The 26,242-nt window shown below is 36.9% G+C and overlaps 2 protein-coding genes across 2 annotated transcripts; one reads left to right on the forward strand and one right to left on the reverse strand.

The window, feature by feature from the left end:
* Positions 1-9,709: 9,709 nt before the first annotated feature.
* Positions 9,710-18,139, forward strand: LOC145673882 (uncharacterized). The gene is made up of 3 exons (XM_081743669.1): positions 9,710-10,054; positions 12,289-12,508; positions 14,789-18,139. The coding sequence occupies exons 2-3, from the start codon at positions 12,301-12,303 to the stop codon at positions 16,048-16,050; spliced, it is 1,470 nt and encodes a 489-aa protein (XP_081599795.1). The 5' UTR covers positions 9,710-10,054; positions 12,289-12,300; the 3' UTR covers positions 16,051-18,139.
* A 5,277-nt stretch (positions 18,140-23,416) lies between these two features.
* Positions 23,417-25,918, reverse strand: LOC145674617 (uncharacterized). Its single transcript, XM_081744834.1, has 2 exons — positions 25,687-25,918; positions 23,417-24,393 (listed from the first exon to the last, which is right to left on the reverse strand). The coding sequence occupies exon 2, from the start codon at positions 24,362-24,364 to the stop codon at positions 23,417-23,419; it is 948 nt and encodes a 315-aa protein (XP_081600960.1). The 5' UTR covers positions 24,365-24,393; positions 25,687-25,918.
* Positions 25,919-26,242: the final 324 nt, after the last annotated feature.

Genomic DNA, 26,242 nt, shown 5'->3' on the forward strand with positions numbered 1-26,242 from the left:
ATTATGTAAAGTGATAATAACAGAAAATTCTCCCTCATCATCGTATGCTAGACCAACACATACCTCGAGTTCATTGAAATAATAATAATAATGATTTAAAATTTGATTATCCATTTTTTTACTCTCTCCTTATCTCTACTTAATTAAAAACTATCGTTTCTACTAATACTGTATTTACCCTATTCGTTTTCTTTTATACCCGTAGGGAAGTGTATCAAAATTTTCTATTCGTTTCCTTTTACTAGCAGTAACCTGATAGATTTTATGCGCCTCAGGCTTAGTAATCAATTTATAATCTTTAGTACGTACAATTTGTCGACCGAGAGGAACGCTAATAGAAGGCGAATTATTTAAAATCATATCTTTCATTTGTTCAAAGTTAACATATTTTAATGTTTTATTATTCAGTGTGATTCCCTTGATTTTACATATTGTCTTTGTTTTACCATTAAGAGTGTTAACAACAGAATAGCCGTAACATTTGGGACCACCAGCATCCGGACCATATTCTGCCAACTCATTCTTCCATTCCCCTAAATGCACTCCTATTTTTAACTGTGGCTCACCAGGCGATTGAGTGTAAATAATACTATCGGTATCATAATATAACACACGCTCGCCAAGTAAATCCAAATAACGAAATAACTCGAGGCGAGCGTGTGTCGTGGTGTATGCTGCGATTATCACGTTAATGTTTTTAGCAGGAACAATAACGCTCTCATTAACACTCCAGTTGAGCACACGGAATTTGTCGCCGATTGGAATACACGAATTAACCTCAATATTCGGATTTGTTAATTTATCGAAATACTCCTCGGGAGTTTTAATGATAGCGATTTGCTCCATGTTTTCTCTTTGTGCGAACTTACCCCACAGGCTGTTTACTCCTAGCTTTGAAATTCGTTTCTTAGGTTTGTTGCGCATAATCTTTTCCCGGTCTAATCGAATACCCTCTTTCTCATAATACTCCTGTATGAACTGGTCTTTTTGTTGTTCGGTGACGCATCCTGCAGGCCAACCGTTACACTCAGTCTTGATCTTCATAAACAGGTTAATGTATTCCGTGAAAAGACCGCCCTCTTTCTTTTCAGCGTCATACATTAGAACCTCATAGCTCCATACCTCGTGTTTTTCTAGCACTCTATATCCTTTCTCGACAGCTACCCGCACTTCGTCTACAACCCACACTCCAGTCAAAGCTCTTTCCCCTTCCGAATGCGTGCATTCTTCTTCTTCATTCAGAGTGTCCGCGCACGTTCGGCATAAGGGGAATAATAATTTTCCACCACTCCGATAGGGCAGCACCGGGTGGTAGAGATCGGCCGGTGGTAAAACCGAACACTTTATTATTCCCTCAAACGCTGAAATATCGGGACACTCGTCATCACCCACATAAACTTTCGGATGACCCACAGGATATTTTTTCACCTTACAACAGTAAGGATAGAGGGAGATTATATCGGTATACATGATACGTTCTCCCTCTTTCGTCTTTTTGTAGAGTTTCACGTTGTCGACTCTACCACCATACAGGGCATCCCGCGGGTGAATTGGGGCTTTTTTAGTCATGATGTGGTTTTTTACAAATATACTCACCGGTGGGTGTTATTTTAAAAACTCGCGCCACCGGCATTCCCACATTTCATGAACTATATACCCCAGCTCTTTTAATCGAATAATTTTGTTTACACTACTTTCATAACGCACATTGAAAGTAGTGTACGCGTCATTATATATGGGGTTGTCACGGCCTGTGGGGTAACACTCCCGGCATCCGTGGAATAGACACCCTTGGTACTCCCAAACGTGTTCTTCTCCGTTATAGTGTGCATATCCATCCACTTTATGCCCTCCTCTCACCACAACCTATCGCCCGTTACCAGAATGCTGGATTCGTGTTTTCAATCTGTCGGCCTCGTACACGAGCCACTGAACGGCGCCGACAGATTGATTATCACGCCACCTGTACCCACTATGTGGGATAATACCAATGGTGTCTGGTCGCAGGAACTTTTTTCGATACATTAAGTTGCACGCGCTGGCAATGCTTATACTCTCGAGGAACGGGTTGACGCCAGATATAGCCTCAAACTCGTTCAGAAATTTTACGCAAGCATTGCGCAGCACGTCCACATCGTTCATACAATATTTTATAAGTTGTTCTTTTAAAATGAAACCCGTCTCTCCAAGTGTTTCCTTTTCCTCATTGTACCAACGCAAAAACTTCTCTTTCTGTTTCTTTTTCAAACCCCCCACATCATAATACTCGATACCCGGTAAAGCACCCCTATACTCCTGATTAGCTTTTGCGTTAAATAAATGAGGGAAATGTCCCTTCGAGACGGGCAAATCGAACGCGTCGCAAAATTTGGCCAAAGGCATCGGCAAGAAATTTAGACTATCGATAAATTTTAAATATAAATACTCCATCGATAAAATTTTGCACCCCCGCATAATTATTCGCGGCGTCCACTCTTTATGAAGCATCATTGCACGTAAAATAAAATGGGCGTCGTAGCCCTTTGCGTTATGAGCTACAACGACTATTTTATTTATTTCAGAACGTCTTTGTGATAAATAGTCTAAAAATTCACCGATGCATTTGTCCCCGTAAAATACATGTGTTCTATCGCCGCATACACCACACCGTTCAGTCTCACTGTTTTTACAACAGTAGCACACCTGTTGGGTGACTAACAGGTTGGGCTCATGCTCAAAAATACCACCGGCTACTTCTTTATCTTGGCGGCACTCAATATCATAAAACACTAATAGCCATTTCTGTGGGGTACGCATTCGGCAGGGTTGTATATAACATAAATGGCCTGACGGCATCATATTATTACACCCTGTGCAGAATACCTCCCCACAGACATGTGGATTCCGCCCTTTTTTCACGGCGTAGGCTTTACGACATTGAGGGCACACTTTCAGAATATCGCACAATGAGGCCTTATGGTTTTTGAGACACTGAGCCCCATAAAAACATCTATTGCATTCCCGGCAGTATACTACACTTTTCGTAATTGTGCATGGTGGTCTGTTCTGGCATTTATTGCATAAAGCTTTACACTTCCCCACGTGCCTGTCTTTAGTCTGAAATTTTTTGTGGCATTCTTCGCAATAGTAAACACATGAAAAGGCTGCTGTCAGGCTAGTGATCACGTTATAATGTTTATTAATATATAACAAATTAATCTGTTTGCTATTACCGTGACCCTCAAAAAATATTTTTCCCCCGATAACCCATCATACACTGTGATTTTATAATCCGCTAAATATGCCTGAAATTTTTTTAATTCCGGTATCCCCCCGCCATTCTCTAGGCTAACACCAGCCTTTTCACTTAGTTCGGATACCTTTTGAAACATGTTTTGGGCTTTGATTTCGATATCTATCTCTTTCTTTTTTTATCATTTTTATGTTCAATAAGCCCTATAGCTACCACCAGAGCTTGACCCAAACAATAGTATTCAGGGTTTTTAATGACTATAATACCTCTGTTATGTTTTATGTACTCGTTTATGTCAGAAAAATTCTGTTTCACCCGCCCCATACCAATAGGTAATTCGACGTGGTGAAAATAGAGAATAAAGCGATCTTGATATAAGAATGAAGTATTGGATTGAATTACTTTTTCTAACGCACCCCACACATTTTCAGCAGTCATATTATTAGCAGTTCGAAACGACAAATAGAATGGTTTATCTGGGTGATTTTGGTTTATAAAAGTCAACCCTACACGATGATGAGGGAGCACACCTCTCATTACATACCGTACCAAATCATTAATACCGTTTTCTACCCATTCAAGGGGGTTTTCTCCCTCTGGGGGAGGAGTTAATTCAATTGTCAGTAAATTCCCATTATCTTTAAACTGTCTATAATATTGCTGAGACTCGGATATTATATTAAATCGCTCCATTTTTTGCTGTTTATCTAACTTTTAGAATATTGTAAAATCGTTAATCGCTGTCTTCCAACTATAGAACACCAATTAGTGTTTTTTCTAATAACCTGTTGACCTTTGTCCTCGATGGTCATTATTTTGGAACTTGTAGTACCTGATGACCGATTACTAAATGTGGCAACAGCACCTCGATATTTGGCTCCGTTTTCGACTTATTAGGTTTAAAGTATTTGACCTTTAACATCGATGGTCATTATTTTGGAACTTGTAGTACCTGATGACCGATTACTAAATGTGGCAACACCATCTCAATATGTGGGTCCGTTTTCGTGTTATTAAGTTTTAAGTATTTTGACCTTTAACATCGATGGTCATTATTTTGGAACTTGTAGTAGTTGGTGGCCGATTACTAAATGTGGAAACAGCACCTCAATATGTGGCTCAGTTTTCGTGTTATTAGGTTTTAAGTATGTTGACCTTTGACCTCGATGATCAGTATTTTGGAACTTGTAGTAGTTGGTGGCCGATTACTAAATGTGGAAACACGATCTCAATATGTGGATCCGTTTTCGAGTGATTAGGTTTTAAGTATGTTGACCTTTGACCTCGATGGTCATTATTTTGGAACATGTAGTAGTTGATGACAAATTACTAAATGTGGAAACACCATCTCAATATGTGGCTCCGTTTTCGAGTGATTAGGTTTTAAGTAGGTTGACCTTTGACCTCGATGGTCATTATTATGGACCTTGTAGTACCTGATGACCAATTACTAGATTTGAAAACACCATCTCAATATGTGGCTCCGTTTTCGAGTGATTAGGTTTTAAGTAGGTTAACCTTTGACCTCGATGGTCATTATTATGGAACTTGTAGTACCTGATGACCAATTACTAAATGTGGAAACACGATCTCAATATGTGGATCCGTTTTTGAGTTATTAGGTTTTAAGTATGTTGACCTTTGACCTCGATGGTCAATGTTTTGGATCTTGTAGTACCTGATGACCAATTACCAGACTTGGAAACAGGATCTCAATATATGGATCCGTTTTCGAGTTATTAGGTTTTAAGTGTCATACAAACGACGTATCCCTCATAAACTATAAGGCCCCAGGTAAAAGTAGGTGTGGTATTGGTAATCAGCATGTCCGAAAACACCCATATGCCGAGTTTCACCCAAATTGGATAAAATTGTCATAGAAAGGGTGTATGCCACAAAAACTATAGGACAAGTTAAAAAAATAAGTATGATATTCGTACTCAGCATGTTCGAAAACCCCCATATGCAGAGTTTCATCCAAATCGGTTAAAATTATCATAGAAAGGACGTATCCCACATGAACCATAAGACCCAGGTAAAAATAAGTATGATATTCGTAATCAGCATGTTCGAAAACCCTCATATACCGAGTTTCATCCAAATCGGTTAAAATTGTCATAGAAAGGGCGTATGCCACATAAACTATAAGACCCTGGTAGAAATAAGTGTGGTATTCTTTACCCGCATGGTCGAATCGGAAATGTAAATGTTTCTGCGCATGCGTGTTATTTGTACTAAATCGGATTTGGCATACGCAACCAAGTATGGGTGTATACTATGTTATTTAGGGGATGAAAAATAGGTCATAGTCTTTTATGACCTGCTTGTTGCACGTAGTCTGCTCTATTGAACAGGGACCAGCACTGCAACTGGGACAGTTTGTAGTCTAGTGTAATTTTTCTGCGCATGCGTGCAATGTGTAATTAATTGGAAATTTAATTTTACTGCACATAAGCAATCAAGTGTGTGTGTTGTTATTTTTTTTATTCTCTGCTCTATTATGGTGCTATAAAGTGCTCGTAAAAGAGAACGAGAGTGTTATGTCTTATTTTATGTTTCTGCGCATAGCCGTAGTCTGCTCCTGAACTGGAACAATCTGCGGTCTGCTCTATTATGTTGCTATAAAGTGCTCGTAAAAGAGAACGGGGGTGTTATGTCTTATTTTATGTTTCTGCCCATAGCCGTAGTCTGCTCTATTGAACAGGGACCAGCACTGCAACTGGGACAGTCTGTAATCTAGTGTAATTTTTCTGCGCATGCGTGCAATGTGTAATTAATTGGAAATTTATTTTTACTGCACATAAGCAATCAAGTGTGTGAGTGTGTGTGTGTGTGTGTGTGTGTTGTTATTTTTTTTATTCTCTGCTCTATTATGCTTCTATAAAGTGCTCGTAAAAGAGAACGGGGGTGTTATGTCTTATTTTATGTTTCTGCGCATAGCCGTAGTCTGCTCCTAAACTGGAACAATCTGCGGTCTCCTGTGTGTATGTGTGTGTTCTGGTACCATTGATATAGAGAACGACAGTTCTGCTCCGGCGGAATTGGAACAGTTTTGCGCATATGCGCAGTAGGTCAAAAATTGGTCTCCATTCTCTGCTATGTTGAAAAAAGTGCTCATAAAAGGGAACGAGTGCACCCCTGCTATGTTAGATAGTCTTATGTTGTATGTGCTATGTTATGTGTTCGTAGTCTCTGTGTAATTTCTGCTATGTTAAAAGTGCTCATAAAAGGGAACGAATCTTATGGGGCATGTGCGCGGTACGTGAGTCCAGTGGGCGGGGGCCCGGCGCCGACCAATCAGCGCGGTACTCCTAAAAGACCGTGCGCGTGGTCCGCCAATCGGCGTTAAGGGGGCGGGGTCCGGTGCCAGCCAATCGGCGGGGGTCCCGCACCAGCCAATCGGCGGTGGTCCGCCGCCAGCCAGTCAGCGCAGTAGATAGGAGGTCGTAAAAGAGCGTGAACAATCAGCGTCAAGGGGCGTGGCCGGGGGCGTGGCCTGCACCGACCAATCAGCGTCAAGGGGCGTGGCCAGCCAATCAGCGTCGAGGGTTTGCGCATGCGCAGTAGGAAAAGAACTCCCCCAAGTGACCCCTATCTACTACGGTGGCATATTCAGGAATAATAATAATAATAATAATAATAATAATAATAATAATAATATGAATGTCTTTGGAGAGCACAAATTATGTGACACGAATCATTACATGTAGAGCTTTAAGATGAGTGGTCATAGGAGAGGAAAAAACAGGATTTTTTTCTGTATGATTTTCTAACGTAAAGATTATGTGCTGAAGGTAAGAAGCATAATCATTCTACAACAGGTTGCTTTTACGTAGAATATCAGCTACTTCAGTTCTCCTCCTTCGGGCTACTTACCTCATGTGGTAAATTCAAAACAATTTCAATTTAAAACAAATACATTGTAAAACTTTTCCGTAATTAAAAATATATAGGGAAATATGTTATCAGTGTCCAAAAAGTAGATAGAAGACTATCAAGTGAGAAACATTGTGAAACTTTATAAAATTCTCCAAATTAGAATTAACATTTACTGGAAAACATTCGTTATGCACCAGTGAGCATGCAGTGAGCAGTGAGCACAGGGGAAATAATTACGAAACTGTTTGCAAACAAAAATTAGAAACACTAATGCAAGTGCCACAACTATATTTTTTTCTTTTTTGGTTGAGTCATGAGTTTTACACATATGTACAATTTGAATCTTTCCCACATAAAAAATAAATAAAATAACCATACAAATAAAAATGACAAGGCACTTCCATGGGGCTCGAACCCACTACCTTCGTCATACAGACTAGTTGCTTTAACTGCTTGAGCTAATTGTTTTCTAACGTGAACTGAACCTGTTCTACGGTAATGAGAAATTTTCATTACGATTGTGCTGAGAATTCGTCTTTTTCCATAGGTTATTTCCACTATTTGCTCTATCCACACGTTAATACTTAGCATAGATTCATATATTTGGAGTTCGCTGATAATGCATGTAATAAGACATATTAGAAATGTGTCGTTAAACGTTTCGTTTGTAGATCTAATCCACGTTTCTCTCAATGACATCGATGTCGCTGCTTCGTTTTGAACTGCAGAATTCCCTCGCGTTCTTCAAAATTTCCCACTTTAGCAGAGTTGGTAATTCTCGAGATTTCTGTCGATTTAATGTTTTTTGCTTCTAATTTATTTATTTTAAGATAATATCTAATACAAATATTAAAAACGGGTTTGTTATTAACCTGTCCTGTTGGGCAAACCTTCCGAAATTTAGAACATATAAAGAAAACGGAGATATTTTCAAAAAAAATCTTCAAAATAAAGAGACGCGTCATTTATTTTGCTCATAGTAGTACAAGCTAAAAACATTGATACTTTTTCTTATCGTCTTGTATATTACTATATAAAATATTCTGTCAGTTTTTTCAGTTATTTTTTAATCATTGTTTAATTCCTTCATTCATGTTGTTTCTTCTAGCTTTCGAAACCGTGAGAAATCTCTCTATCTGCGAACAGAACAAAGTGCATGCACGAGCCAATGATGAGCACAGCTGCCAGCTGCGAAATGAGAACTTCCAGTGGTCCAACACGCCTTGATGTATATAGAACTATACGCTCGACAAGCTATACGCCTACGCACCTGCTGATGAAACCCTGAACTGCAGTTATAGAAAAAGTTATCTCAGCACCGTTGGGACCACCAACGTCAATTTTCAAAGTTGATTTCTACGCACTAGTCGTGGTGAGAGGAGACAATCTAACACGGTTTCCCACTGGACGACCATATAGTGTCGCCTGATCGACCAGGTCGCTTGATGGAATACAAATCGGCAATGTATGGTCGTTCCATCAGTATCAAGATATATATAAATACCTTTCATAACGCGATATGTATTATTAAATGACATATTTACGAATATACAATATGTTTGTCAATTGGTGTTACTCACAAGACAGGATATAACATTTACTCGTCTTCTCGTCTCGATTCTCAGAACTTTTCTCGTCTGGTCTCGATTTTGTTTTCTTGTTTTGTAATTTGTGTAGAAATTTTTTCCTCTGTAGGTTTCCTAATTTAATGAAGAATTGATCAAAATGCTTCCGCAGTGCGAGAACTCCTTAAAGAGTAAATGCAACCACATTTAAATATCTTTATTATTACAGTATGTTATATCGTTACTTGCATATCATCAAACGATTATTGATGTTCTTCACATTGTTCGTATAATCACTCCACGAACTTATAGGTTTTATATTATGAATCGTGTAACAACAAAACATTGTTTGAGACCTAAATATTGGACGAACTATTATAGCCGACGAGACCACAGAACATTTTCGTCCCGTCTCAAGTTTGAAACTCTACTTCTCCCCACGTTATCCGTCTCATTTTCGAAACGAGACAAAATATTTTATGTATCGTGGGCAACACTATTGACTATTTAATTTATTAAAGTGATCAGATTCAGGCAGTAAATAGCATGTATAAGTGAAAATACTGTATAAGTCGGGCCATGAATTGACTTGGTTGCGAAATGACTATATTATTTAAACTCAAAGAATAGAGACAAAATGACTCAGTGGTAGACTACTGGAAGGGATCTCTTGTTACCAGACCATGTTAGCTTGTCTGGTCAATGTCGTATCCACGGATTATCTCAAAATGTTCCGTTTTTATTCCATTAAATCATTTCACAATCATTCACTTTCATTATTAATGTTTTACGGTACAGGCTACACGGCATAACAGTGACTTGTAAATAGATATATTTCATTTTCTACTTCCAATGGACATTTCCACTTATTTTTTTTTTTTATCACACTGAAAAATACTATTACAATTGCTGATCACGGAAAACACTTCCTTACGTCTCTCCGAGCATGCTAAATAACCCAAAATAGCGATTAAAGTTTGGGCTCTATCTCGTGCGCTCAAGACAACGACGTCCATGTTGATGACGTTTGTAGTCGGTAGTAGAAGAAGAAGGTTATATAGTTTTCACTGAGTGGTTTGTTTGCAAGGTATATAAAATAACATATGGTTTGTTTGGTCATTGTATTTATTGCTGATTGGATTTAAATGTTTATGCCATCGCAGTGAAAACGAGAAGAGAACATGGAAACATCAAAAACATCCTATAAGTGGGTATAGTACCATTGTGTACGAATACCACCATAGGAACACCGGAAAAACTTTTCATCAACGTTCCAAAGGATGAAAAGCGAAGGCAAGCATGGATAAAAGCTGTTGGACGTGATGTAAACAGCATCGGAAAAAGGACCGTGTGTTTTGTTTGTGAAGATCATTTCAATGTAAGTATAGTTATAGTATTTATTCAATTATTAAAATATAATTTCGTAGTAGTAGATTAATTTCAAATGCACCACAATTTCGAACATTTACAAGGAAATTGAGTATATGGCAACTTACAACGTATTTATAAGGATCATTGTACAGGCGGCAGAAATAAACTTAAATAATGTGTGATAGCTTAGGATTAAGGGTAGCCTGTCAAATTAAAAATAAATAAATAAATGTTCTTGCTTTAAACGATTCCCTCCAGCGTTCTGGTCTGTGTCTTGCTTTTCGAATTATTTCCTATAGCTTTCTGGACGTTATATCCTAGCGCATGACCAAATAGTTGAACAGATTAATATTATGGCTGCTAATGACGTGCTGCAATTATTTCACCATAGAATTTACTTGCAGTGCCTTAGATTTAATTCTAGGTTACGAGTTGCATTCATGGGTGCAGTTTCTCTTTACGAGAACTCCCCCTTACGGGTTGCCAGGCATTAGTGCTATATCGCCGAATCAATTTGAAAATCGAAAAGAAGTACCAAAATGTAATGCATTTGATTATATTTGGTTGAATTAGATTACGTTACATTAGGTTAGGGGCACATAAAGACTAGTGTAAAAACACAAACCAACCTGTACTAGGTGACCACTAAAAAGCACGAACGCCATCTAACGGAGTCAAGCTGGGCGAAGCTAGTGAATGCGCATCCAAAGAGAGCAGGCGCTTTGACGACGGTGGGTATACGCATAAGAGAGGGTAGTGAAAACATGTGGCTTTTGGCAATCTTACAAATTTTAATACCACTTATCATGGTTTCATACTAGCAACGCTTCACTTGTAACCATAAAATACAGCTTCTGTATACTGTGCAGAAATATATTGCCGTTGAGTTAGAAGTCACTTACTTTCAAAACTGAGGCTTTTAAACTTATGAAATTTCAAGAAGAAAATCGTGTACAGTAGTTTATTGGGTAATTAGTAATATTAAGAAAGTTTACCTCACTTTTCTTTAATCATTATTAGGACTCAGGCCCGTAGCCAGCCCCAAAACTTAGGGGGGAGGCGATCCAACCATATGATAGTTCATCACCATATTATACTTCTTTTGCAAGCCTACTGTAAAAATTTGAGGGCCACCAAAAATTTAGGGGGGGCCCGCCCCCTAGACACCCCTGGATACGGGCCTGTTAGGACTATGTATAGTATAGTATGTAACACAATAAAGTAAATTTTTCACATTTGTTAAGGATTTATACAACTTCATTTTAAACTGCCCACCACAAAGTTTATATATCGATGACATTTCTAAGAAAGTTAGAAGCTACACGCTTTCAAATTGGAAATGTATACTTATTTTGATTTGGTTTGATGTAAGTTATCGTTCCTTTCAGGAGCAAAGGCTGAATGAGACGTGGCGTCACAGCTTAACGTAGCATCCAAAATAAAAGAGCTTCCACCGGGAAATCGAACCAAGTCTCTCGCTCCAAAGAAAATAAGTGTGATATTCATAATTATATAGTTAATCCGGTTAAGATTCGGTATGAGTTTAGTGTAGCTAAATAGTTCAAAAGTAACCAACCCAACATATTTATATTGCAGATTAATAAATATTTAGTGAGGTACTATTAGAACTACCTATCTATGTAATAAAGAATTTCCTTTTTATGTTTTATCACCTAACGTTTTATTTACTCTCAATGGAGAATAACTTTTTTATATTCTTAACAAAGATTCAGACGTCGTATATATATATATATATATATATATATATATATATATATATATAAAGAAAAGTTCATAATATTTTGTGGACTATCGGTTCAGTTTCCAAACAATATTAAACCTGAAATGTGTCATTTTGAGTAGTATGTAAAAAAAAAATCTAAGTTAGTGTAATGATACATTTAAATCAGCCTCAACCTCTTCATTAACCGTAACGAGTTGGTACAGTATTAATATAATAATGCGTAGAGATCAAATTTAATTTTCACCAATCTTTTAATGTAAGTTAATAACTGTGAATGAAAGATACTAAGAATTGATTCTGTAGCTTATTCTGCAACTTATGTTTCTTGAAAATCGGAAACTGATACTCACCATATTTCAAAATTCGTCTGCTTGCCATATGCATTTTCAGTTTGCTGTTCCCGATCGGGGTAGAAAATGGGATATTGGTATAAAACTTATATTTACACGTTTTTCAATAAAATTGTAGATTGTAAGTTTTCGATTTTTTTGTTTCAGTTGGAAGAAGATATGGAAAATTACGTACGATATAAGTTAATGAAACATGTGATCATTAAAATGAGAAGTGATGTTGTGCCACATATATTCGATTGCCAGCCCAGGACACCACTTTTTTCTCTACAACCTAGAGGAGCGTCATTAAAGAGGCAAAGAATAAGACTTGTTGAAGAAGCTTTATCTAGTGAAGTAGAATTAACCACCAATGATAACGATCAAGGTAGGAAGCTATGAATATTAATTAATTTCGCGTATTTATTTACCACTTTGATGTATTTATGTACCATACTCACATACACGGTAATGAATTCAATTCAACACTTATTTATTGAAAACAGTAACGTCCATAAATACAATACTCGGTTCGTTAATAATTTGCATGTTATCCCCCCAAAATTTCTTGTTTTTTTTTTTTTTTCAAAAAAGCGTATATATTAACTGTACAAAAATTGTCAATAAGTTACCTGACTTTCTTAAGCAAAACAAAACATATTCTGTGTTTAAATCTGATCTTCACGAGTTTTTAGTAGATAAGTGTTTCTACTCGGTAAATGAGTTTTTTGAAGGCAATGTATAAGTGTTTTTTTGTTAATTATGTTATGAATGTGTAAGCCTATAATAGCCATAGTTATGTATGTGTTACTCTATTGTAAGTTTTTTAATAACATATATGTAATTATTTTGTAATTTTGACAACTGTATGCGTACTCGAGAATATTCTCATTTGTATGCAAAACAGGCAAATAAGTAAAAAAAAAGATACTATATTTCGGTGATTCAAAAATCATTGCTGCATTGAAATGTCCGACTTTACGTCTGGTGGGCAACTTCAGCTTTCCTCTGTAATGCAACATGGATGAAGCAAGGTGTATGACGTTACAGACTTCGTACTTGTTCAGGAACAGGCTGAGGTACCCACTTCAAGACAGTGTGTTGCTGAGCAGCTCATTCTTAAGTAAGATAAAGAAGTATTCTAAGTTCACTTTGAAAATATATTCATAGGAACAAGACGGTGCTTATTCAAACCCACTTTACTTAATAGCGTTCTTACTTAGTAATGTGGTTGACATGTACAGAAGGCTGGTTCAGCCTTATGGCAGTGAAGTACAAACCCGTGCCCTAGGGCATAAAAGCCCGTTTCCACCAGCGATCATGTGCGATGTGAGAGCCCCGTTGGTGAACGATTGCACGCCACGTAGTTTCCACTGAAGGAGACCTCTATTAAGCACTGCCTGATCCAATTTCGCCCACTCCTCCTTGCACACTTTTCAAAGGCCACCAAGTGTGGTCGGACAACGCTTATTGATGTTCCGTTTGAGGAGGCCGAAAGCACAGAAGTCCATAATGGATGCTGGTGGCTTGACGGGGAGGTCTCGAAATGGGATAGCCTTTACACCTGTCTTCTGTTCCATACGTGTCATGTAGGCCACCGTTTGTTTGGCAGTATGGCTGCTGGCCTTGTCCTGGTGGATGAACACTCTGTCAGTGTCATTGCCATACAAAGCCGGGGCATGTTGGCGATAGATGGGTTCCAGTACATGCTCGATATAATACGCTGCATTCACCTTGACATTTGATGACACCCGGTGTATCGTAAGCTTTCCTTTTACACAGAAACAAGTCACTACCATAAATCCCTTTGGAAAACTCTCCTTGCAGGAGCGAACCCACTTTGCATGATCGGTTCCATCATTGCGGCGGTAGTAAATTGCACGCATCTGCTGGGATCCCGTCAAGTAGACCTATGCTTCATTGAAGGTGATGACATAACGCCATTTGTCACCTGCCAGGTAACCTTCATACAGCCTTTTGCATGCCACCCGCCGTTCTGCGATGTGCGTTGGCTTCAGAACATGGGCCCGCCGCTTGTGTGCACTTCTGAGTCCCAAATTATCGTATGATTCGGTGTACAGTTGCAGTTGACCGTCCAACACGCCTCGCTATGGCACGTTGAGTGGGTGAATTCTCCTTGGTCACAAACTGGCAAATCTTGGCAATGACGTCTTGACTCGTTGTGGAGCCGGTTGCTTCTTTTGCTCCTTTTGACGACGCGTGGCAATGGTTTGCTCTGGGTTTGCATTGCGATGGATGGCTGCATTAATTCCCTTATCAGACACTGTGAAACCTTTCTTTTTGTAGTGTTCTTATTCGCTATAGCTGTAGCCAATATCAGAAAGTGCTATGATGTAGCCCTCCCCAAAAAAAAGTCGATTTTCGGCGGCATTCTGATCACACGCGTCTCTCCTCTGCACGGCTTGTACACAAGTGTCTGGCTTCTCCGTACTGCGTGCGTCACCATGCTGACACGAAACTAACGCCTCTGGTGGTGACTGCAAATTGCTACCATAAGGATGAAACAGCCTTCTGTATACTTTCTAGTAGAGTTCTCTGGTTTCATTTCTGAGTTTCCAAATTTGTTCTTAGTTTCCACATTTCCTCAGTAGCTATTTATTTGCTGATATTATTGACCTACTAATAGTCATCTGTTTCTATTTTGCAGATGTTCTTGAAACGCGAGAAACACAGAAAGAGGATGCTTCCATAAACCAACTGAATATTCGTCACATTGCTGTGCAAGCCAAGCCTGTTCGTTATTTGAGTAAAAGCACAATGTGTACACCTGCAACATTGGGTACAGTAAACAGTGTGAAATGTTCACCGATAAAGCAGCCGCTAAGAGATACTAGTTCGTCTCCAGACAAGTTCGCAGTTTTAGACGTAGATGATGTTTACACTTCCAGCTCTAGTGAATTACATGAGAATGATGTGTGTTCTGAATGGGAAAAGGATGATAACTTATCAATGGACTACGAAAACAGTGAAGAAGAACAAGACCAAAATATGAGAGAAATCAGTTTGAATAGAGCTCGCACCCTTTTCACGAGAAACCCAATGCAGTATATAGGGATTTCACAAAAAGACTTATATGTTGTGGATTTATTAGCCCAAGATATTGGAAATGTTACTCATAGATTATCTCCTAAAGATATTGTCTTTCTTGTTCTTAAAAAAATACGATTAAGTGATACGTTCACAGTATTGGCTGATGATTTTGGAGTGTCGCGTTCATATGCAAACTTTCTATTTAGAAAATACTTGCCAGTTGTTGCACATAATTTCAAACAATTAATCATATGGCCGCCATCAGAAATGATAAAACGACAACTTCCACATTCTTTTCTGGCTCGATACATAAATGTGGAAAGTATAATAGAGTGCTTCGAAATCGAGATAGAAAAACCATCAGATCCAGTACATCAAGCATTGACTTGGTCTGAATATAAGAAGTGTAATACTTTAAAGTATTTAATATCAGCAACTCTGGACGGGTTAATCAATTTTGTATCTAAAGATTATGGTGGAAGAATATCAGATACCATTCTTCTAGAAGAAAGTGGGTACTTAAACCATGTAAGAAATGGGACAACCGTAATGGCTGATAGAGGCTTCAAGCATATTGAAACCTTACTAGCTCAAAAAAATTGCAAACTTGTACGGCCTCCAAGTCTTCCAGCTAACAACGTTTTTACTAAAGAAAATTGTAAGGAAACTAAAAGAATTGCAAGCTTAAGAATAAACATTGAACGAGTTATTCGTCGTCTGAGAGATTTTAAGTTACTAACTCCCCATTCGTGCTTACAAATACGCTCGTTGGGGAATATTGATAATTGCGTATATGTAGCTGCTGGGTTATGCAATATGCAGGGGCACTGCATATGTAATACACTCATGTATCTGCCATCCCCAAAGGTCACACTTTAAATGAACTGTTTTAAATTTCTCTGTGTTTTTGATGTTCCTGGGCAAAGTGAAAACCCCAACAAAAACTAATCGAAATATATCGAATAGCTACAGTGATTTCCAAATGAGATTAGTTATTATTTTTATTTGCAATCCCCACACATCTCTACTGACTTTCCCGAAATTTCAAAAACCCACAGAAATTAAAGTAACTACTGTATAGTATATTCATATTGAGTATATAAAACTATGCTTTGCTTGTGCTTATTTCGCTTGTAAATACTTATGATATATAACATATTTATTAAGGATTGTCTACATGTTACAAAAATCATAATTTCTATACATATAAAGTCTGTCCAGACAGTAATCATATTGATTTTCTTGGGCTACTCACAAGGGCCGGATGACTAAGTTTCATGGCGTGATACTTGGTGGAAAATGTTAGATAAACGATCGATTTCTCCTCAGTTGTCTGTGGAGTTTAACAGAACATGGATAGCTTGCGAAGTGGATAGCTGTTTGAGCGTCGCGTAACGGTCAAAATACAGGACTGTCGATTTTGGGTTAAACTTTAAAAATCCAACAGCGAGATGCAAATACAGAATGCCTACGGGAAGGATACTCTACCGAAATCACAAGAGTGTAGCACAAAATGTTCGGAGAATGAGGAAAAAGCGTCGACAATAAATTGTCTTTTATGGTTTTTACTTGGCAAACGATCAGTGTTGTATTACGTAGAAGTGCTTAAGTGGATGCAAAACATAGACATGATTTCCGCCCGCAGATCGCCAACACCTGGGTGCTTAATCATACTACTACTTGTTTCCCTTGCTCGAACTTAGCTCAAAAGGATACACTTTTTAGCAGTTATATAATATGCAAGTCGCTGTGACGAAGGCTGTAAAGATCCTTTGAAAGGCTTCCAGGCAAAGTACGACGTATGGCAGAACCGGTGGCAAGGATATAGTTATGTTCAATAATGTAATTTCGAAGAATTTTACTGAATGTAAGCATATCTCAATGAATTTTATGCAGTCAATTTCATTACTTTCAGTCAGATCTTGTATATGTTTACAAACTTGTCTGAGATCAATACATTTTCTGGTGTATATGTATATAATCAAAAAATTACAAGTGTATGTATAAAGTGTCTAATTTAGCTTACTTTGCTTATATATATCTATTTAAAAAAGTACATAAATGCTATTTTTTAATAAATGTTTGAATTTAGAAACTCATAATTTAATTATACGATCGGGATGATTAAACTTAACTGTTATGATTGGGTGACTATTATGTGTTCTTTTGTCCAGGTGTTCCAACTCACAATACTCAGAAGTATTTTATTAACTTTATTTCTTAAGCATTTGTAATTTTGCATTTGTTGTAAATCGATTATGTGACTTTTACTATGTTTTTCTCCTAATCTTATTCAGATTTTTTTTTAAACGTTGAAACCGATGTATTTTGTTAAAAGGAGCAAATCTACTTTAAGTATTGAATTAGTTATACTTTTCACAGATCTATATATATAAAAGAGAACGTACAATATTTTGTCCGCTCATCACGCTAATACGGCTGAACCAATTTCTTTCATTTTTGGGGGGTTATTAGGATTTGGACCCTAGATGGTTTTTATCATATCACTTTAATTTTTAATTACCAGTGTCTTGAGATAATTGACCATTCAAGTGTCCATAACGTACAAATCCTTTGTTATTAGTTCATCATAGGTAAAAATAAACGTATTTATATGCAACCCGCATGACCGTGTCACTCGGCGGGTTAACATAAATGACAGGCGATATACAGCGGAAAATAGCTTGAATCTTCTGTTTAAAATTTTTTAATTGATTTGCTTATTTTTACAGACACTTTTACAATATGCCAGCACCGGGATGACCGCAGCGAAGCGGGGCGGGTTAACATAAATGACAGGCGATATAATGTTAAGATTTACTGCAATCTTCTATGGTTTTTATCATATCACTTGAAAGCGAAAAAGTAAAAATTATCTAAGTAACAAAGTTTATTGCGTTCCGGGGTGACCGCAGCGAAGCGGGGTGAACGATGCTAGTTTGTATATAAATATAAAAACATGTTTCAGAGTAGTGATATATTGATTTGAAAATAAAGTTTTGTTTTAAAACAGGTAGTTTTTTTTTTTTTTTTTTTTTTTTAAATACCAAACCTATACAAACTTGGTTTCAGAATCTGCGTTGTTCACTTATTTCCATTAAAACTTCGTAAATGTTTACAATAACTTTAATAGTGTACAAGAAGTGTTACGAAGAATACAAAGTAAAACGTCAAATTTATCTGTAATAAAAATACCGAACTTGACCAGTGTTAATGTTATGTTTACTTATCAAATATGTTTTGTTGAATACGATAACTGTGTGCAAACGTTTGATCTGATTCTTCACTAATTACACAGAAAGAAAAAAAAAGTATGAAAGAATTTAAATATTAAATTTTAACTTGGAACTACTATATAAAAATTGTTGTAAGCTATTCTTTCTTGATGTTTTTTCTTCTCATTTTGTGTCAATAAGAGAAAATGTAAATTCAAGATAGTTTTTGCTAAACTATTAATTTCACAAATTTTCTAATGAACATCTATTGGCATTTAGCATAACTATTCCTCGTGTAAAGTGCGTAAGCGATAAACAGAATATTTTAAAATTAATTTTGTCAACAGAATAAATGGAAGTAAAACTAGAACCTAAAGTAATATGAATTGAAGTAAAAATATTATTTTAAATTTACAGCTGCAATGCTTATCAATTTATAGAAAAAAAGTATTTTTAAAAATGCTATTATTGTTATTGCATGAGAACATTAAGCCATGAAGCGAGAAACGAATAATTCAGCGAATGATATTGATAGTATGCGAAAACAGGAAAAAAAAAAAAAAAGATGCCCACCACCAGCGGAGGCCCTCATCATGATAAAGATGTGCTAGCAATGTAAAGATCTGTACAATGACAGGTTTCCTCAACTCCGCAGGTGGTATTACAGATTTATCGATAGATGTAAAATGTAAGTAATACGAGTGAATAGGTAGAGAAGGGCGCATCCGTGGACCAAATTGCGGAACCTTATCTTTATCAATGAATGTAAGAACTTCCTTGCCTTTCCTTATACAAACCTCACATGACGTGGCGTCTAATCAGGGATCTCTTACTAAGGGTAAGTACAGTTTCTTTTCTAATAAGGTACCAATTTTGAAAGAAGATGGTGATGAAACTGCAGAAATGATTTCTATTAGTATAATATACCATTTCAGTTTAGGTATAAAGGGTCCTGACTTAAACAGTATTAAAATTAACCAACATGTGCTTTTATATAATTTTAGATTCTATTTTATATGTATTGAGTTACGGTATTGTTGAGGTACGATGTTCAATGTACGTAACATTTGTTCAGCCATATTTTGAAAACTGACAACCCAACAGATGTTCTTCAGAGCAATTTGGATTAATTATAAAACATGGGATGGATGTTATCGTATTGGAGGAAGAGGCTTGCTTGTTCTGCTGCATGTCACTTGTGCAGGTTTTTGTCAAAAATGATGCTATACCTCTCTGAGACACACCATGCTTCCCTCGGCTATTGTGTGTGTGTGCAGCCATGTCGCAGAATAGTTATGCTTGAAAAGACGTCTATAACTATTTTGCGAGCCCTCACCGTTGCCACTAGCTAGCGCATATGCCTTTTGTGTGCACCTAATCCCGTGTTCGATATCCGCCGAGAAAGCACATTTTTTTTTTTCATTAATCAGCTATCTCCTTTAGACCAAAATGTATAGAGAGAGAAGTAAAAAAAAAAGTCTGCAACATAGCTGAACATACCATAATGCCGGAGGACAGCACCGTATATCTCAGAGATAGGTGATAACCATATAAGCTACCACTAGAAATCGAAATTACATCTTCCACGCCCAAGGCGAGAACGCTAACCATTTAATTACGATGGAGCTCTATCCAGTCACTGGATTGCTATTGCATTTGTAGAATTTCTAAAACATTAATAACAATCACTATATAATGGATCTTCAGCAAGGGACGATGGTATAGTGGCTATGAAAACCATTTTTTTTAAACTAGTCTAATGGGTTTTGTTGATGAAAATTGAGCTTTTAAATTTGCACATATATTTAACACACACGTTTCGTGGAACACATTTTGCACCATTGACACAATTCGACCTCGAGAAAGCATGGTGAGGTACTAAATTTTTGCATAGATTTTGACCCTCCGTTTCCCCGTTAGAATACGCATTTCAGTAAGAGGAACATAATACACACCCTCTTTGAGGTACGTGGTAACTACATTCAAAAATTCACTTCATACGGCTTAGCCGTTTTCTCGTGATCCAATCACAAAATCGTTTTCATTTTTACATAGTAAATTTCAGCTTAACACCTAAAGCGAATTTGATCAAACGCAAACAAAATTAGTTATGTATGATTCACAAAGCTATATTTTTTCGATTATTTTCTGCTCAAGTTCTCTTGAATACATATTTTCACCCAACTCTGAAACTAGGAGTATATTGAGAAACACGATTGAAGAAGGTAATTATATTCACGTTATGCTTATTATTTCAATCCAAGATCTGGAGCATATTTTTTCAGGTAGGGTTTTCGTGTGATAAATAAATAAAAATAAAAAAGAAAGCTGGGGAAAATTCCAACATCCCTAAATGTATTTTCTTTTCACATACTTCTGCACATTACTGACTCCATGGCCATAAACCCGTCATGTCTGAGGAATGACGAGCAGCACACTATCCGGGAAAGGGGGAAGGAAGTTGACTGGAACGTGTATGTTAGGTACTATACTGTGAATGAGTAAAACCAGGAAAAACTTCACTAAGGATGAGTGGCCGAAAAAGTTGTTATACCTTTTCGCACAGTGCCTCTACTGGAAATCGAACCCAAGGCCGCTTGCACCAAAGTGTCTGACAAAAAACTTATCACTATTTGACATGGATTATGGGTAACATGTATGACTTGCAACTAGCGATCCATGTTCAAATACCACAACGGCTTCGACCTTTTTTTTTTCCAAGGCAAAATATTGCAAAGGAAAGTGAATGCAAACAATGAACCACCTGGTTGCCTGCCATACACGTAACCCTCACTTCACGATACAGTGGTATTTTTTTTTTTTTTTTTTTTTGATACACACTTGCTTTATGCGGTTTTGTCACATCATATCTTTACCGAGCTCTACCGCCGAAATAAAATCATATTATGTTTTAATCTTCATTTTATATTTATCATCACCCCCTCTCCCCACTAAGCACGGGCACGAGTTTTAGACCATCCAACACACCACTAGGAAAATAAAGAAGATAATCAATTTCGCCTCATTTTGAACTCAAAACATTTTTCTGGGTCAAAATTAAAATCTGGTGTCCGGCTTACCGTGGCAGTGAATAACTACTTGGTTGTTCAATCCTTGTGCACACCAACCAGTCAGTGTTTCACATTGGTTTTGTGAGAATCTATATGAAAAATGAGTCCGATCTTGGAAAAAGACTGCTGCCATAAATTCAATACTAACCACAGATTATTGCTTAGTGCGATGATACACGTGTATATGCTAGTTATGGATAAATCCTTCATTAAGTATAATAACCATGAACTACTTTATATAACTAGTAATTTGAGGAAAAGGAAACAAATCTGAAAAAACAAACATTTTATATTTAGAACTGAACATTCTAAACATTATTTACATTACTGCTATTATAAACAGGACCCAATTTCACATCTAAAACATAAGAAGGTAACATGAAATATGACTCAAATCACATGTTAACCAGTAATAGAACTAATTTTATAACAAAGACATACAGAGTGATTATTTCGCTACTAGACTCAAGTAATTGCCATTATCTCCAAGACTATTCAGTACATTCTAAATATGCATACGTAACACACGCCTTGCAAGCATGTCGTTACTAGAGATGATGCTGGTAATGTTTGTCACTACTGTCGAAGCACAGTTCAACGCAACACGTCATGTTTGGGGTTACGTCTTCTCTAGTCTTTTCGCGACATCTGCAATGGTTAGCTTTGATGTAACTTTCCGTCATATTTATTCAAACATTCGACATGCTACTACTTAAAGGAACCTATCGCTGTAGTTACGAACTATAAAATCACGCCTCTGTTGTGTACATCGTTGCCCTTTGCCAGCACCAACACAATATCAGGTCAGTGTTCATATTGTAAATACGGTAATGCGTAATACGGCGCCAGTTGTCTCGGCGACATAAGGACTCTTTCCCCTTCTTTCCCAAGGACCTATATTTGTTTGATGCATGCTTCATAATTATACGCTTCGGACTTGAAATATTTGCATTTTTGGGGCTAGTACCGAAAGAATCTCCCCGTGTATTTACACCAAAATTTATAAAGATAATAGACAATTGAATTCATAACTTAAATCTAGAATGCTTAATGTTTAGTTCAAAGGAATGTTTAATGACATATTCTATTAGTAGTAAATAAACAGTTACATTTTATACAATATTCACCATTGTAGAATACAATAGTACATAGTATCTTCAACAAAATAAATTTTGTAAAGTAAAAAGAGAATATAAAATACATTTCCAACGAACTGAATCAAAGTTGATTCTGAATATTTGTTATAGTACTTGATTTTTTGGTTTCACGAAAATAAGCCTTCGTACCCAATTAAATGTACTTTGGTATATATTTCAATACACGCTGGTGTCTTCCTCAATATGCACACATTCTTGCATGCACTCAACGATGCATGTGTATTGAGAAAGATACCAGGGTATGTTGGAATATAAATGGAAGCTACATGTAATGAAATACAAAGAGTGTCTTCACTTTTCAATATGTAACCTATAACATCCTTAATATTCTTAGTTTTATTATTATCTCTTAATTGTTATTTTCAATTATCCACAATCGTTTTTTCTTTTCGTGTAAAAGTGACAGAAACAATTTTCTACCGACATTTTTCTTGATACATGATTAAATACACTTAATTAAAGTAACGAATAAAACAATCATCAGTAGTTACATCTTTCTTGCAAATTGAAACTGACACCAGAGAAATAAAAGAATACAGGGTGGCCCAAAAGTAGTTTTACACCCCTGCATTGATCAAGTATAACATTCTAGTCTGTGGATTTATTTGCTTTGGCTGTTCCGAGTTTAACGTATAAGTAAAAAAACATTAAGAACAAATAATAAAGAAATTAAGTCTACCTGATGGATAAAAATAAGAAATGATATAAAATGCAATGAGCTGATTAGTATTTACAGAATACCTATTTTGGGCCATCCTGTATTTCTTTTTTTTTTTTTTTTTTTTTTTTAAGAAAAAGCTTATTAACGATGCAACTGTTTCGGAAATATAGCAACCTCCCAGAATTTTTTTGATTGGAAAATAACTTCTGCCATGAAAGCCTTATTGTATTTAATAAGATGAATATCAACATTCTTTGTTTTTTCGAATTGTGGATCTGCAACGCACAACAGTCCTCCTCTCTTACCTGCAATATGCATCTGAAATTGAATCTGTGCTAGATATTTTGAAGCCGGAGAGCCTGTATTGAGTATATATTTTTTTTTTACAGATTTAGTGTTCTGGGGACACTTTATTTCCACAACACAATTATCGTCCACAGCATCAGGTGATGCACCAAAGAAAGGCAAATCTGGCTTCAAAACTAGTCCGCGCCTGGAAAATTTCCTACCAGTCAGTTCTTCGACCCTGTGAAGAACTGAAGATTCAAGTTTGCATCCGCGTACCATAGCTTGAGTTTCTACACTGCGAGAACCCAATATGGTTTCCACAAGACTACCGTGAGTAGTATGACAGCGACTAGCTTCATAAATTCTTGAAGCAGTAATCCTTCCAAAGCGAAGTTTATGCCATAGCTCGGACTCACTTTGAGATGACGTCAGTTCTGAAGCTTCAATACAAGCGAAATCCTGCATCATACTGCTGCAGAACTCTTGAAACTCATCAAGAGTATTCTTTCTAGTGAAAGAAAACCAGCAACATAAGTTATGCAGCGATAGTTCATCTATTGGTGTAACTGGAGTAGAATGACTAATTAACAAGTTCTGTCGCCCTCTTCTTTTACCTTCTTCAATCACTGCTGACAAAAGGTCTGTTCTAGCAGGAACGAATGGTACATTAACGTTTGAAGAAACCAATGCACTACTACAAACAAATTTTCTTGCCCCACCAACACATGGCAGAACAGACTTTTTCCAGTAGCATGTAGTGGACGTGGTTGCTGGCTCTTCACTCCGTCTATGTATCCACATTAAAAATGCTACAGCGTGTTTACAGCCGCCTGCAAAAAATAAATAAGTAAATAATAAGACTTTTCTTTAAAACGAAATAAGTATAAAAGATTTTATTGCATATTAACATATATTTACAACACATTGATATAACATTATTTGTATTTTACCTAATAACATGACTGAGTCTCATTTATCCTACTTTACAACATTCTTATCTTTTAGCACCAGCAGCTACGAACACGGTAATGCACACCTGTCATTACGATTAAGTAAATTTAAATGCAGTGTATCAGCTGGAAATACACCAATAAGAAATGTAAGTATCTGGCAGTTAACAATGAAAGAGTTGCGCGGTTAAATTTTTGGACAAGTTTTATCTTCAGCACACGGAAGATCGAAAACAATATTAGTGGAGCGCATCCTTTTGATGATGATTTAAAAGTGTTGGAAATTGCGTCGTTTACTGTGCGTCAAAAAATTGAGTGTTGTTTGCGGTTTGCTGAACTCAAGTTGCTTGTGATCGTACAGGGAAATTAAGGAAACAGAACCACAAGACCATCGTTACATTGTTCGGTGACCTAAAAGAATTGCTGGAAACTTTCAGTGTTGAGGAAGAAAGGCAGTGACAAGAAACTGATGGATGAAGAGAAAGTTAAAGCAGTTCGGGAAGCTTTTCAGCAAAACTCACGCGAACCAGTCAGGAATATGAGTAAACAACTTCGGATTCCACGATGATGTACCACATTGATACATATACTAACTACACAGATCCCTGCCGTATTACTCCCGTAATATCAGATTTCCTGGATAACCATTCCCTAAAGAGAGGTCCTATTGTATGACTCCAGAAGTTAGCCCGATTTTTTTTAAGCGTACGTTGTATACCATACACCAGTGTTAGGATTAGATGACTTATTACAAGAAATACTGCTGCCTGCAAGTCTGTAATACTTTAGAAAGATTCAACACTTCCTTGATGTTTGCCGAGCAACCAAAGCAACTCACGTGAAAATCTAGACTTATTGTATTATCGTTAGATTGTCGAACGTAAAGCAATTGATTCTCACAGCAATTTGTAAATATTCTATCTTCATTTCACTGACACAAATTCCATTCTAACATACCCAACCTTAGAGCGGGAGACCCGAGTCAATGGAAGCTCATGTGGTTCGGTTTCCATGTTAAGCTGGTCCACGTCTCGTATAGCTTTGATGCTGAAAGGTTGGTTTAATTGATAAACTCTGGTCAATTAAACCAACTAACCAAATTCAAAGTGCATCCGCGACTATTAAATTCCTACAGCGTAAATATATTCTTTAAGGTCATAAACTTTAACTAACCTGCTGCAGCTGCACAATCTTCACATTTGGCCACTTCTACCTTTTCTTCTTTTTCATTTATGATTACACAAACGGTGTAATTTTTATTTTTAACCTTGTGTTCTGGCGTTACGCGGCCTTTAATAATGCAGCGATCATTTTCTCTCTTAAGCTGGACGTATCCTACAGCTTTATCTCCATATATGGTCCTTGCTGATCTGAAACATTAAGAAAATAATTTATTAACAATCATGTCTCGCAAACGGCGCGAGATATTCAAAAAATAGTTTATAAACTCTCCACTTTATGATACCATTTTGTCGATTTTCATTACGATACATTCATATATCAAATTTAACATACCTCCGACAATACTAACTCCAACCGGAAGTAGGGTTAAATCTTGCAAATGATGCGAGATTTTGAAAAAAACATTATCGAAAATTATCTCCTAATTATGATACCCATTGCCAATTTTTATCAAGATGTCTTTCACTTGTGTCTGTAAAGGGACATGTACAGATGTTTTGAGGAATGATAAGGAGAGTCATGGTCATATGAGAATGATGCGCTGTGT

Source organism: Thermobia domestica, chromosome 17 (assembly GCF_964235325.1).
Source record: "Thermobia domestica chromosome 17, izTheDome1.hap1.1, whole genome shotgun sequence".
Lineage (NCBI taxonomy): Eukaryota > Metazoa > Arthropoda > Insecta > Zygentoma > Lepismatidae > Thermobia > Thermobia domestica.